The sequence below is a fragment of the Halichoeres trimaculatus genome, unplaced genomic scaffold (assembly GCF_033239565.1).
Source record: "Halichoeres trimaculatus isolate MK-OKI-2021-1 unplaced genomic scaffold, fHalTri1.1 fHalTri1_scaffold_3, whole genome shotgun sequence".
In the NCBI taxonomy this organism is placed as follows: Eukaryota; Metazoa; Chordata; class Actinopteri; order Labriformes; family Labridae; genus Halichoeres; species Halichoeres trimaculatus.
The window spans coordinates 16,679,483-16,694,155 of record NW_027437181.1 but is presented as its reverse complement, the minus strand read 5'-3'; the positions used below and the strand labels follow the sequence as shown (position 1 = coordinate 16,694,155).

The following is a 14,673-nucleotide window of genomic DNA, read 5'->3' as shown; positions in this document are numbered from 1 at the left end:
GGATCTTTCACTTAGGAAAAAAATGAACAAAATCAAAATGTGGTTTTTAGAATGAGGCCAACATTTTAATCGGATCTCAGGGTATTACTGCCTCTACAAATGACAAAATGTAGGTGACTTGGTGAAACTAAACTAAAATCTGGAAAGAAAAACTTACTCATTTAGCTCATTTTCACTGTCTGTTTGACAGTTTTTGGACTGGGGGTCAAAATGATGAGTACAGGGATATTGATGGTAACACATGTGTTTCAGAGTGGATTTGGTAATTACCAGAGATGATAAATAATTTGTTTGGAACTGAAGGTGTGGAAATCAGGTGGGCTCAGCTTCTGAGACACAGGCATTGCAGAAACAAATGTCCAAGTGTGCTGAATATACAATGTCTTCCTCCTGTGATTTTTTTTCCGATCCTGAACCTAACATCTATTTAATCAGATGTATAACTGTTGTACTCACTGTTGTCCCAACATTGCTTATCCATTTTATCAGGAACACCAGTGGAATTAAATGTTTAATTTTTAAGAAGTATTATACCATTAATGATCGTTTTACCTGGCTTTGGTGCAATGTTGAGTTTTTCTAACACTTTTTTTCTTCTCATGTTGATAACACAGCTCAGCACCACAAACAACACCTCAGAAATAAACATGTCGTTGAATTATCACCTCTCATTCAGAGTCAATCATATCTGGGCATTTTAAGCTTTGTGGTGCCCAATTACAAAGCCCTTGTTCACACTAAACTTACTTGGAGCTTAGTAAAGTGGTAAAGCAGAGTACACGGACAAAGACCTTGAGAATTATAATAGTGTCACTGTAAAGTCATGCACATCATGGAAATGGTTTTAAAAGTGTCACATGGCATGTGATCTGTTGCTTCCATAGTGTTTACATCTCTTCTGGGGTTTTGCAATCTCCTGGGACATATCACAAGCTTAACACACAAACACGCACAAACACACACAGTGCAACAAAATCAGTGACACTGTTTCTACAGAATTGTCAAAATAAAACTATTTATATTCCAGTAATGCTGCTTTTAGTGTAAATAGGATTGATTTTGACCTCCTGTGTTACTTTCAGTCACTTGTATGCCTGATCAAATGATGTAAAGTATGTCAAAAGGTAACTTGAGTCAGGCGTGCACACAGCAATGTTTTAAGCTGTTTGCTGAGAACAATGGATCTTCCTCATTTAATAACCGGCACTGAAATTAAGCTTTTGAAAAATTTACTTATACAAAGGTTAAAAAACACAGCACTGTGGAAAATTAAGGTTAAAGGACAATGGAATAAAAAAATATGTTTTTAACACTGACAACATAAACAAAAAGAAATGTACCAACAGGGCAAACAACAGCGCTCTGGATCATCCTGACCATATGACACGTAAATGCATTCATTTAAAGGCCGCCCTCAAGGAACTGAATCTGAAAGACAAGTTCCCAGTTCCTCATTTGATAATATTTCACTGTTGGTGTGAATGTTGGTTTGCTATGTTTACTTCATCTCAAACCAGATGGAAAACAACAAGACAGAGACCAGAGCAGTTTATGTGTAACACCAGACTTCACGGCAACTAGAAAAGGCGACAAAGAAATAAAGACTCTTACACCAGATGCATCGTTTTAAAAACTGTTACTTCAGTGGGAAATGGTGACAGTGTGTAGTGGGTCATGAGCATCAGTATCTATTTGAAAAAAGTGGACATCACATGAATTAAGAAACAGTTTTAAAGAGTTTTTACTTGGTGATGTTTATGGCCAATAGTCAGATTCAGCATCAAGATCTGCGTACTATACCACCATGGACAGTCCATCTTAATGTTTGGCATCATTTGTTCATGAGTCAGATTTGGATCGGATCCAAAATGAAACCCTTTTGTCTAATGCTTTTACCACGCCCTTCACCATGTTTCATAAAATTCAGGTCAGGAATTTTCCACTGTTCTGCTGACAAGCATAAAGCCAAACTTCACTAAAACACAAACATCTCTATGTTGACAGTGAAGACACTTTGAGGGGCAACTTTAAAAAAATCTCATACTCTGCCTGCTCATCCCTTTAAAATACATTTTTTTCTCAATGCGGCCAATTCGACATGTGTTGATTTTACCTGATAAAATATAAGATGCCAAAACTTTTACAGCTTCATAAATATGCACCACAGCATTGTCGTGTACAGGTTGATTTGCACCTAATGTAATGCAGATGACTTTTAACACAAGCCTGGAGAGCAAATTCATTCTTAGCACTCTGATTCATCCACTGCAGATCAGTTCAGTGCCTCACTGAAACATTTGAAGGCCTTTATCCTTCTAAGACAGATGATTAATAGAAATATCATAAATAGATAACTGCATGTTTGTAGCTCAATAATGCTTCGTACACATTAGAGCTCCTGTGAGGAAAATTCACATTGTGCTGATTTTTGTGCCCCCCGTGGACAAAGTGGGATGATTTGTTTCTTTGCTGATCTTGTCCTGAACCAATGCAAGTCCTGTTTTATCAAATCAATCATTGTGGTGCAGTGTGGTCTAAATATTCCAGTCTGACATCTATCCCATAGCTGGGTTGTAAAAGCAGGCTTAAATAACCTTAAAGGGGTAATCAGTCCTTTTGCTTATGGTCCTGTTTGCCTGTATAAAACTTGTAAACACTTTAGTATGAATTACAGTCAGTTTTACAACTTGCTAAAATCGTTTAAATGGGCCTTTAATACATTGATATGACAGTCTTTGTCATTTTACATAATTCCCATTGTCATGAAATGAGCTCTTTGACGTATGAGGACTTTTGCTTTTGCTTCTATAAGAAAAAAATACCTTTAACACTTTTGGATTTTCCCCTTTTTCTTGAGCGTTTTTGCAAGTGAAGCAGTACAACTTACTTAACGCTTAATTGGTCAGCTTGTTGTTGTACAGTGGCAAATGTGAACAGTAGAAAAGGAAAATAGTTTTCTTTGGTTTAACTGTAATTATTTGTGATGGAAATATTCTCGTCTTGCAGCAGCCTGTTCTGTGTATTGCTACTTTTTGCTGTTTTGTATGTCATCATGTTTTGTTCATCCAGCTGTGATTAAGACAGGGCTGGAGTGAGCTGCCCACAGCCTGTATATTTATTAAACTCAATCATGTCTCCACCACCTGATGTGAAGTTTAGTGAAGGAGCATAGGATGAGCTGACGTCTTGATAAGCCTGCAGACAGACACACTATCAGTGAATATTTCCAATCAGACTCCCTTTCAGCTGCAGAGTCATTACATGCACTCTGATGTGATTCATCCCTGACTATGAAGAATGGCAGCTCTATTAGCATCTGAACTAGATTTAACCATATTCTGAATGTGTCGCTCTTTCTGACCTTAAACATAACCACCTTATTTTGATCTTACAGAAAGTGGTATTTAAAACTCATGTCCTTATCACAGAGCTGCAGCCTTCCTCTAAAAACAGGCAGCGCTAACAATACACACTCAGATTTGTGCTACACTGGTTATCTCGGCATCTGAATGCATGCCGCATCTTTACTTGTTACAGTTGCCATGATATTTTCAGATATTGGTAGCAAACATATTTTACTTTGCCCAAATGTTTTTTTTTTTGCAGACACAGTGTATCTGTGATGATAAATTTATTGTTTGTTGCATGAGGAAGCTTTGTTACACCCAGGTTTTGTAGTTTCTTTGCTGAAAAACGGCTTCTTCCTTCCCTGGAACTGCTCTAACAGTGTCTACTCTTTGTGATAATAATAATCTCCATTTACCACAGTGTGGTTACAACACAGATACTGTACCTTCATCTTATCTTCCAGCTGTGTGTGTGTGTGTGTGTGTGTGTGTGTGTGTGTGTGTGTGTGTGTGTGTGTGTGTGTGTGTGTGTGTGTGTGTGTGTGTGTGTGTGTGTGTGTGTGTGTGTGTGTGGCAGGTGCTCCCTCCCTCAGAAGATCGGTGTTTACCAAACAACATGTTTCAGTCATTTTGCTTCAGTTTACACTTTCAGTCTGTCAGTTATTCCAGTCAGAGGCCAGACAAAAGTTGTTTACAATGTGACACTTAGACCTCACACACACACACACACGCACACACACACACACACACACACACACACACACACACACACACACACACACACACACACACACACACACACACACACACACACACACACACACACTATAATAATGTATGTAATACTAAAGTGCTTTCTATGTGTGTGTAACATTGTCTGTACTTTCATACATGAATAATAAAAGTGATTTTGAACAGCCTTTAAAATGCTCCATGGAATTTTTGGGTGTTTTAATTAATTGAAAAATCATACCCAGGTTATTCTTTCACATATATGGTGGGCAAAGCTTACATCTTTCTGTTCCTGCTCATGCAACTTGCAGAAAACATACTCTTATACACTATACTTTATGTGAAACCTCTTTTATCTACCCCAAAATTAGAGCAGCATTTTACTACACACTCCACATTTGCGGACGGTACAGATTTTTTTTTTAATAAGCTGTATTTGTTAAATATATTTTTCTTTCTCAAATACAAAACAGGTATTTATAGCAATAATAAATGCAAACCATGATTTCCTGTATGGCTACAAGCACATACTTCACCACATGAGCCTTAGGTGCAGAAAATACTAAAGAAACTGAGAGAGCAACATTTTTGCTGTAGTTTTTTGCTCCCTACAGTTATCACATTTTTGGGGGTAAAACCTGACCCTAAGTAGAGCTCCTGATGGTGATTGGCTGCTGAGAGGAGGGGACAGTGTTTAGACCTGATAAATGTGGAGTTTCATGGTCTCCCTTGACAAATCATCAATGGCCAGGAACCTTTAGCAGACACACTCTGCTGCTCCCCACCCACAGACAATTTACAGAAGTCAAAGGTTTCCCTATTTCCATTTTGCACTCAAACAGCAGGGCCCTGTTTAATTCATTGTGCTTTAACACAGCTCAGGGCCTTTAAGAGTAGTTAAGAGTGTAGGCTAAAGAATAAGAGAGCAAGAGATGATTTTTGGTTTTTCGTTGAGTGAGAGGAAATTTTGAAACATTGTGCAATGGTGCCGCAAAAGTTTTGAAAGGTTGTGAGAGTGTTTTGCCAGCAAAGCTTCTGAGAGTCGGACCGTTGGAGAAGAGGTCTCCATGTTGCATCCGTACAGAATGGAGAGCTACCTCATCCCGCCTGTAAGTATCATTTAATTTCTCATTTTCATTTACAATCTGAGGACTTTTTACCACGGCTAAAGCAAAGAAGGGCTCAGTGAATTTGAAGATTTGATAAAAAAAAGATAACACAAACAAACCTAAAGTCCTGGTATAGGGACAAAATGTTTTATGACATATTAGATGAGTGAGTGTGAGTCTGCTTGGGTTTAGATACAGGACGCAAAGTGTAAGACTCTTTTATACTTCAGGCGACGTGAAAATGAAACTCGAGAGTTCTTTGAGAGTTTCAGAACAGCCGTGGCAAACAAAGTTAAAGGATAGATCATATTATTAATAATTTCTGATCTGATTCATGTAACTCAAACATTTTTTAAATGTGACAGTTACATAAAAGACAGGTGTTGAGAGTTTTTACTCCTTGGTTAAAAGAAGGGGAATCGTTCTCTATTGAACCATGGCTGAACTGTACACATAATTTATTGAAAGACTGACTGTATATTTTTTCTGACTGTTTCATTGTTTTTCTATTTCACATCTACAGCACTCTGAAGAAATATACGATCCTGAGATCTACAGACATCCAATTGCAGAATATTATCCATATGTTCTAGATTCAGATATTCAGCCAGGTGAGTTTTATCTATCATTCATTTTAACTGTTTTTTTTTTAATTGGAATGGTGATTTCTCCACACGGACAGAAAAGAAAAGAAAAAATATTGAATGAGGTTTAGATGCATATATCATTAAAGTAACTTCAGAGAGGTTGTAAGAACAAAAGTTTAGGACTTTCAGTCAATCCACTTACAGGAATTTGTTTTTAAACACATGGTTCTTCACTTACATAAAAGGAAAACAATTTTTCTCATCCAGTCCTCTTTTCATCTTTAAGTTAATCACTATGACCTATTGTGGTGACCCTGACAATTTTGGTGCGTTATACAGAAAAGGGCTGCAGCGCATGCAGCTGTAGCGTACCACAGCAGGGTGGATGAAACACAGGAAACAGATGCCATTCTTTGGGCCGCTAAGACTACAGACATAGAACAACTCTCGCCCCATGGGGCTTTGTTGATACATGAGAGAGGCTTTACTTTCTCTGCTAATCAACAGTTTTGAATATTGCACCAAAAAAAGTTGTGGTAAGAGATTGGGATGTTTTTTTCCTTGACCTTGAGGCCAAGAAAATGCCGCCACCAAGAAAGCTTCACTTCTTCCTGTGATAGAAATACCACAGATCTTATATTTAATTAGCTCATAGGATTTTTAAAATCTCAAATCCTTATGAATTAGATTATTTAGAGATGCTGGTATATTTCTTTAATTTCTAAAACTACATTTGGAAAAGTATAATTTAAAATGCAGAGCTGACACCATTTTTTTTAAGGCAGAGAAACTGCAACTGTTGGCTTTTCTTATGAGTCATCTCTTCAAATGTGTCCTTTTATTGGATCAAATAATTTTAAAGTCATCTTCCTGAATTATGTTTGAAGTTTACCTAACTAGGGTTCATTTTTGCCCTTTTAAATCTCATTTTAGAGCTCTAGCAGAAGCATTTGGTGTTGCTTTCTCTAAAGAGAAACAACTCAAAAACTGTAGCAATTTTTTGACATTTCTCACCTCCTCTATTTAGACCACTGGGACTACCACCCTCACCCGCATGTTCACCCTGTAGAGTTTGAGAACCTCCAAGAGAGCAACTTCACAGAGCTGCAGAGTGTGCAGGCGCTCCACCAGCAGGGGGTCATAAGACACGAGGCCGTACGATACGATGCAGAGAGCCTGCTCGATCCAAACCTGGGAGCACATCCTCATGTGTTACAGCAACCAGTAAGTCCCACACACACACACACACACACACACACACACACACACACACACACACACACACAATGACACTCCACGCTGATTTGCTGGTTCAAACCTTTAACGTGTAAAAGAAACACATCAACATGGCATTGAGTTATTTCGGCTGAGGCTTCACACAAAACTCAAATGAACTGTTTGTTTTAAAACTTAACATACAGTGAAATAAAAAATCTTTCTGCAGCTCAAAGATTCACTTCCTGATTTTTGAAATGAGGACCGTGAATGGCCTCCCTGTCCCTAAACATCCTTTCTGATTGGAGGACAAACTTTAAATAATGTTGACTTTACAAGTTACAAGGATATTTTAAGCTCTAGAAATGCTGTTAGGCGCTATTAGAAGATCAGTGAGTGTCTTTATGCCACCAACATTTGTGATGGGTTACTGTAGCCACCAATAACACGGAGGCCTGTGTCTAATGAGTAGCAAAATCACGTTAGTACCACACTATGCTCAGGGAATCCTTTCTGTGGATCATATTTACAGCTAATAATCACTGGCATCAAAATAAAGCTCCTAAAATACAGCAAAGAACAATAAAGTTTCCACATATGCTTTTTCCTAAATTTTAACTTTTGTGTGTGTGTGTGCGCGCATGTGTGTGTATGTGATTTTTATTCATTTTTAATGCAATGTTGAAGGAAAGTAGATTTTAATTTTGATTTTCAAATCTCACAAGTTATCAAACTGCAAAGACTTAAAGCCTTAAATTTCAGGAAGTGTATGTCTCAAAATTCCAGTCACAATATTCAGTATATGTCAAATGCACCCAACAAGTAAAGAGCTAAATCTTTATATATATATATATATATATATATATATATATATATATATATATATATATATATATATATATATATATATATATATATATATATATATATATATATATATATATATATAAACTACAAGCTGCATAACATACAAACAAACAAACAAAACAACAACAAATTCCTTATTACAACTTGGGCCTTTTTACATTTTTTTTATTTGATTTTTTCAATAAAAGAGCTTGAAAGATTTAAGAAAACTAATAGTAATAATTTTATCAATCAATAAAAAGAGATGAGTTTCCTCTTTGTCCACAGGGGTCGCCAAAATCAAAACAGGTGAAAAAGTCCTCACAGTAGCTTTAAATTAAACACACTGTTGTGATTCAGTGTTGGCATGAATGATTTTACCCTATGAACTGCAGTATTTTTGACATTGATACAAAAAGCAGATCTTAATATAGACATGTGTCAGTGCAATTAGGTTAATCCCTTTCTGTGATGAAATCAGGGATTTTTTTTGTGTGGCTCATCTGGACAAAGGCCTGACAAAGAAGCATGTGACAGGAAAACAGTTTATTTTAAAATCCTCTATTTGTTTAATTCATGACAAAGCATAAAAGAAAAAGAAACCTACAGGGAACAGAATTTCACATGTGCTCAAAATAATGTCATAATTATGTTATCTTTTCTATAATGTAGCAATGATAATACTTTACCGCAATGAAGCTCTCTATTTGAGCATATCTGATTAACAGAAGTCAGATGTTTTACAGTTAATGTCTCCCTAGGCCCAAAGAACTGTATGAAACCATGTTAGAGTTTAGATTCAGTTTCCAACCATGTAACACCGTGACATACTCTCAGTTAAGTTCAGGCAAACAGAACAATGTCAAAGGTCAAGTTTATTTCACTGGGTATAGTAACAAGTCTCTTTAAAAGTGTAAATCTCAAAGTGTACTGTCTGTTCCATATATAGTGGTATCAAACCAAATGTTGAACAAACACAACAAGAAAATGAACCACCATTTTTAATGCGCAAGATACAAAAATGTAAGAAAACACAATGTTAGGGAAACATGAATAAAATACAAAAACTACTTTTCACTCAAGGGATTAAAAAGCAGTTTCCACCACCGCCTGTTTTCTGTAAAAATATGTCATATAGACGTTGACAAGTGTTGCCCAGCCAGGCATACAGCTGCAGGGTAGCAGCGTCCACACATCACAGCTCATGCAGAGAGAGATGTCACCACATTTTTTCTTTTCGACTGAAAAAGTTTGAGTTCAGATGTAAGAGCTGTGTAGGGTATCAAGAACCTAACAGTTATTACTAAACTGTAGTAGTGCTTTTGAATTATCTTCACCGCTAAATGTCACTTCATCTACAGCTCAAGCGAAAGCCTTTGTGCATTATTTTTTTTGGAGAAATGGAACTTTTACAAAAGTTTCAGCTAAATATTTGTTGTCTTGTTTTTTTATTTGACTTTTTTTTTTTTACTCTATCAGTAAAATCTCCAAATTTAAAATTTTATCCATATCTCGTTATTTCTTTTTTTTTTCTCCTTCTACATTATTGTTTAACCAAAAAAAGGAAACTTGTGGTTGTACTTTCATAAACTTTATTTTCTCCTATATGCATGGAAGGTGCATTTTTTCCCTCTGAGGCTTTGTTTGAATACTAGATCTTAATCCAACTCTTTTGTTGTAGGTCACATTCTTCCCTCGGACACTGTTCCCTCCACACGTGTCCCAGCGCAGCTCTGATGATGAGGAGCATGGAGGACGAAGTCCCCCTCTGGAAGTGTCCGATGAAGAGTGTCACAGAGATCGAGGTTCTTATGTCGTAGCAGGAGATCTAGGTATGAATACAATCTATAGGTAATGTTATACTGTTGTGTATATGCATTGAGTAGGCTCTTTGGACACTTAGATACACACCAGCTGTACCAGCCATGTGCAGACTCTCAGCCATCCAGGTCGTGGTATATGTGGAAGTGTTAAGTCACTGAACTCCTTGTAAATTCTTGAATCACAGGAATACAGCTGGGCCAGTGGCTCCTAGTATTGCAGTTCCTCTTATAGCTGTCAGTATGTGTTTGTATAGTCTAACAAGCCTGATCTTGGGGTCCCTGATCCTTTTGATCCGTTTTGTTGTTTGGTCTGAGTTCCTTCGATAGTTTCCATTCAACCTGTAAGAATGGAGGACAGAGGCATCCTATGCTGGATTAATGTTAAAGTAATTCCAAAGGCTCATAAGTGTCGGGGGCCTGAAATTTAAAGCATTTTAAACCCAGAAGTAAGCGGTAGAACCCAATGCAAAGTCTTTCTATGAGGCCCACAATCCCAGGTTTCAAGTCCTGTCTGGATCGTGTTTCGACGAGGGTTTTCCTCCTCACATTGTGGTGTCAGAGGTTTGGATTTGAGTCATGTCAGCTTTGTGTTCTGCTGACCATTTGAAATACACTTTAAGGATGAGCTACAGGTTGTGCAACTGCTTGAACAATGCTGGTCAAGCATCTTCAAAGGAAGTGGTTGTTTTATCTGCAACTGAGTGCTGGATCTGAGGCTGGGTTTTTATTTGTGAGGAATCATTCAGGCTGATCAGAGACTCATGAACTTACAGCAGTTTTGTAAAATCACAGAACATAAACGATGTGATTGTTATAATGAGGTGTATGTCTGGCTCCCTGTATTATGTACATTGCGTACAGAATGTAACATGATGTGAAAACTGATACAGAGCACCAAACCTCGTGTCAAACAAAGCTAATGTGTCAAAAGTTTTGTTTATCTCATCCACCATGGCAATGTGGTAACACAATGAGATGACTCATTGGAAATGTTATCTGCCAATGTTTCTTAGAACTCAGTTTTTTTCATTGTAGTAGTCACATAATAGACATTGTTCTGTCTGACGGAGATGTTTCATATTCAAAATTGCAAAACAGGATCATGAGAAACTTTGTGTCAGACATGTGATGGATGTACTTCATCTTTTGCCTGAGTTAACACAAACATATTCTACTGCTTTGGTTGATTTTTATCAGGCCTGCAGGATGTGAGAAAAGTAAACTGTGTGCGACAACACAGCACAAAAATAAAATAAATTACAAAAAAATGATAAAATAATAAATTAATTAAAAAGTTAACACTGTGTATTAGCTATTGAAACTCACAGTTTCTGGGTCTGTCTGTTGATCGCTGTTGCTTACACAGTAACTGTGCGGGGAAACATATCCTCCTGAATCCACCATGATTCAAAAAGAAGTTTTTATCAGCACAAACTGTCACCAACTAATCTGAGGAGAGCTGAAGGCTAACTTAGCTTTATCTGACAGCATCAAAATAGACTTTATAGATGTGGTGGATTCAATTGCTTACACTGTAATAATGATAATGAAAATTCAGTTATGAAGCTTTAATTCATATAGTTTCACTGTTCTAACACTACTCAGAGGGGGTTTCATTCTGTTTTTAGAGATTATTCTTAAAATGATATTAAATACAAACCATTTTGTAACTCTGATCTTTCCAAAGGTAATAAGAAGAAGATTCGTCTGTACCAGTTCCTGTTGGACCTTTTAAAAAATGGTGATATGAAGGAAAGTATCTGGTGGGTGGACAGAGACAAAGGGACATTCCAGTTTTCTTCCAAACACAAGGAGGCCCTCGCACACCGCTGGGGAATCCAGAAGGGAAATCGCAAGAAAATGACCTATCAGAAGATGGCACGTGCCTTGCGCAACTACGGCAAAACAGGAGAGGTGAAGAAGATAAAGAAGAAGCTGACATACCAGTTCAGTGACGAGGTCCTGGGCAAGACTCATCTGGAGAGAAAAGTGTATGTGTAGAAAAATACTGAGATGTGGTACTCAATGGAAACATTTCTTTATCACATGCTCAGTAAACCTTTTTAGTCTGCTCACTGCCTTCGAATAGGCCGACTGCTTTTCTACAGACAGATCAGTGACTTCAAGGCTCAAGCTAACACTGGGAAAAAGTGTTTAAAAAGTGGCTTCTTAAGTCAAACCTTTATTCTTATTGAAAGTTTCAAATGCTTAATCAGGTGTATAATTGCCCCTTCTTAGAAAAAGTCCTGCTTGAACATGGTCCTGTTAGCAAGCTAAGGTAAAGTGAAAATAGTCGACACCTCAGATCTTACTGTGATTTTAACGTAGAAGTGTACGAATTGGCTAAAAGCTAGTGAGCTGTGTCCTCATGTCAGCTAATTGCTAATCAGTTCTGGTAGCCCCCCTCCTCCTTTTTTTTTTTGGACGACTATGAGGCCACATGTCAAACTATTTTTTTTTTCATTTTCCATTGTTGTTTTAGCTGCTAACAGTCTGTGTACCACTTCAATATGTTTGGGACATTTACATGACTGATGACCTGGACCGTGAGACAACAAAGCCCTTTATCAGTGTTGCTCAAGCTCACATAAAAAATGTTACTTTCTTCAAAATCTGTACAGAAATCAAAATGTAAAAACAATTGTTTGTGTTTTTCAGGGAAACTATTTTCTGGACAACCTCTTGTCCTCCAGCAATAACTTTCTAAAGTTTATTCCTCACGGTGAGTTTTTACACCCCAGCTGATACTTTTCCATGCAGTTTTCTTAAAGACCCTGGATCACTATCATAATCTTGATACTTTGCTACACATCCTGTGTGCACTGTTCTTGTAAACACAGTTTGTGTTTTTGTTTTGAACATTAAACCAATTCTAATGTTAGACTTCACAGAAAGCTCAAAGCTTAAAGTGTTTGATTCTCTTGCGTCAGACAAGCTCAAGTTCTCTTTAAGTTTTACTGTATGTACATAATAATGTTGCAATTTAATATTTAAAACACTGAAGGAGCACAAAGCAGCCATTAAAAAGAAAAGAACAAAACTGTGATTGTTCACATTGGATTAAATGGTTTGTAAATATATGAAGCTCTCTGTGTAATAACAAATAATTGCTTGTAAATAAAGAAATTGTTCATAAATGTTTCTGTATTGTTAGTAATGTGTACAGTTTTTAGGACCTGTATCTTCCTTTTCACATAAAGGAACACTTGTTTGAAAGTAGAAAAAACACAGCTCGCAGCATTTAAATGCAATAGGATTAATTTAGGGGAAACATTTTATGGGTTTACTGATGTATGTGTGATTGTTGATAGTTGATAACATCACATCAGATGAAAACAACAGATGAGGAGAAAAAGAAGAAGAGGTCAACTGTGTGAAGATTTGTATGCTGTAGATAAGAGCTGTCACTTTAAGTTAGGGCGAACTATGAGGTTAATATATAGTAGGAGGGGTGAAGTATTCTGTCACCCACTTCTCACCGTGTATCCTGACACACTGCAGGCACCGCTTCTCAAGTGCGTAAGCTACAGACGGTCTCACATGTCGTTCTCTCTACATAAGCTTACAAAGCAATTGTGTATACAGTTGTTTTTCACAGCAGTGAACACCTTTGTATGCAGGGCCCGATCATATGATGAACACAAACTCCACATTTTGGTCAGAATTTGTTTCATGTTGGGAGGACCTCAAGCTGCTTGATGTCATGAGAGTCAACAGCTCCCCTCACTGGTCAAGATGTCATGATGATCACAGCCTCACAACTTGAGTGAGAGACCTGAAGAAACTACCTTGAGTTCAATCCTATAGATACTGATGGAACTGGATTACTGCCAGTCAAGCTGTCATTGATTATTCAAAGGACTTATTAATTCATCAGATAATGAAATGTGATTATCTGATAACCTGATAGCCTTAACACGGCTACCAATTAAATAAATGTACTATCCCTCCTTTAATTTACACTTCATTTGTTGGTCTTAATTTTGTTTTAAACAAAACAAGTGTTAATGTGAGATGGGTGATGTAGTTTTAATGTGTAACCCATTTACTGTAGTAAAATGGGGGTAGCAGTAGCAGTAGCTCAGGGAATTAGTGACAAGAGAGGAGGAAGTAAAAAGATAAGAGATGAGGGGTTGATAATATAAATGAGAGAAAAATCAATTTGGCTTTAACTTAAAATGGTTAAAGTAAAAGTCATTGTTGCCGTTTAAAAGACTGATGTCCATTGTGCCCAAGCAAGGTCTGTTTTACACTGTCTTTCAGAGGATCATTGTATTTTCTGGATCCAGAGTAAAATGCTCATTTTTCAGGAAGTAGTGTAACTGCATCAGCCAGCACCCATTTTGTTTATCTGACACTTTGGTGTTGTTGTTTTGCACGTGCAACTCTCAGCAGTGATAGTAAGAACACAAGAGGGCTTACTCCTCTAAAGCTTAGATAAAAAAAACAAGGCCTGCTCATAGCTTAAATGGTCAAATAGTTATGAACGACTAGGTTCATCAGTAAAAGCTGACTAAATCAGTCTCTTCTCTTGTAGCAAAAACAGTTGAGTGCTTTTCACATTTTATGGCATTAACTTTAAAGTAGTATGTCATTTTTATAGCATAACCTGCTTTTTTGTTATTCATGTATTTTTTGTGACATTAGCTTTGAATTAATATTTCATTCCGTAGTCAAGCTACTTTTGATTGATGCATGATTGAAACGCCTTTTCCACCGCTGCTGGTAATGCAGCTCTTGATATACTGCAGGTGAAGTTCTTAAAAACAAATCTGTGTCTCCCTAATGAGGTAGGTGTCTTTAAATTAAAACGAGATACACAACTCAAGTCCAAGGATCCGTACCTCATTTTAAAAGTTCAAAATGTAATTTACAAATCATGTAGTGAAAAAAGCTCAATAAATATATAAATGAATAAATAAAAAGTTAACCCGCACAGACGTGCAGAATGTAAACCCTCATTGACTTACATTTCTTAATAATTTCTTTACAATGTCAAACCACTGATAACATC

The 14,673-nt window shown here is 37.0% G+C and overlaps 1 protein-coding gene across 1 annotated transcript; it reads left to right on the top strand.

Annotated features, from left to right (window-relative positions):
- Positions 1–4,183: 4,183 nt before the first annotated feature.
- Positions 4,184–12,732, top strand: spi1b (Spi-1 proto-oncogene b). Its single transcript, XM_074665578.1, has 5 exons — positions 4,184–5,188; positions 5,712–5,799; positions 6,803–6,999; positions 9,518–9,668; positions 11,347–12,732. Exons 1-5 carry the CDS (start codon positions 5,147–5,149, stop codon positions 11,658–11,660), a joined length of 792 nt encoding a protein of 263 aa, XP_074521679.1. The 5' UTR covers positions 4,184–5,146; the 3' UTR covers positions 11,661–12,732.
- Positions 12,733–14,673: the final 1,941 nt, after the last annotated feature.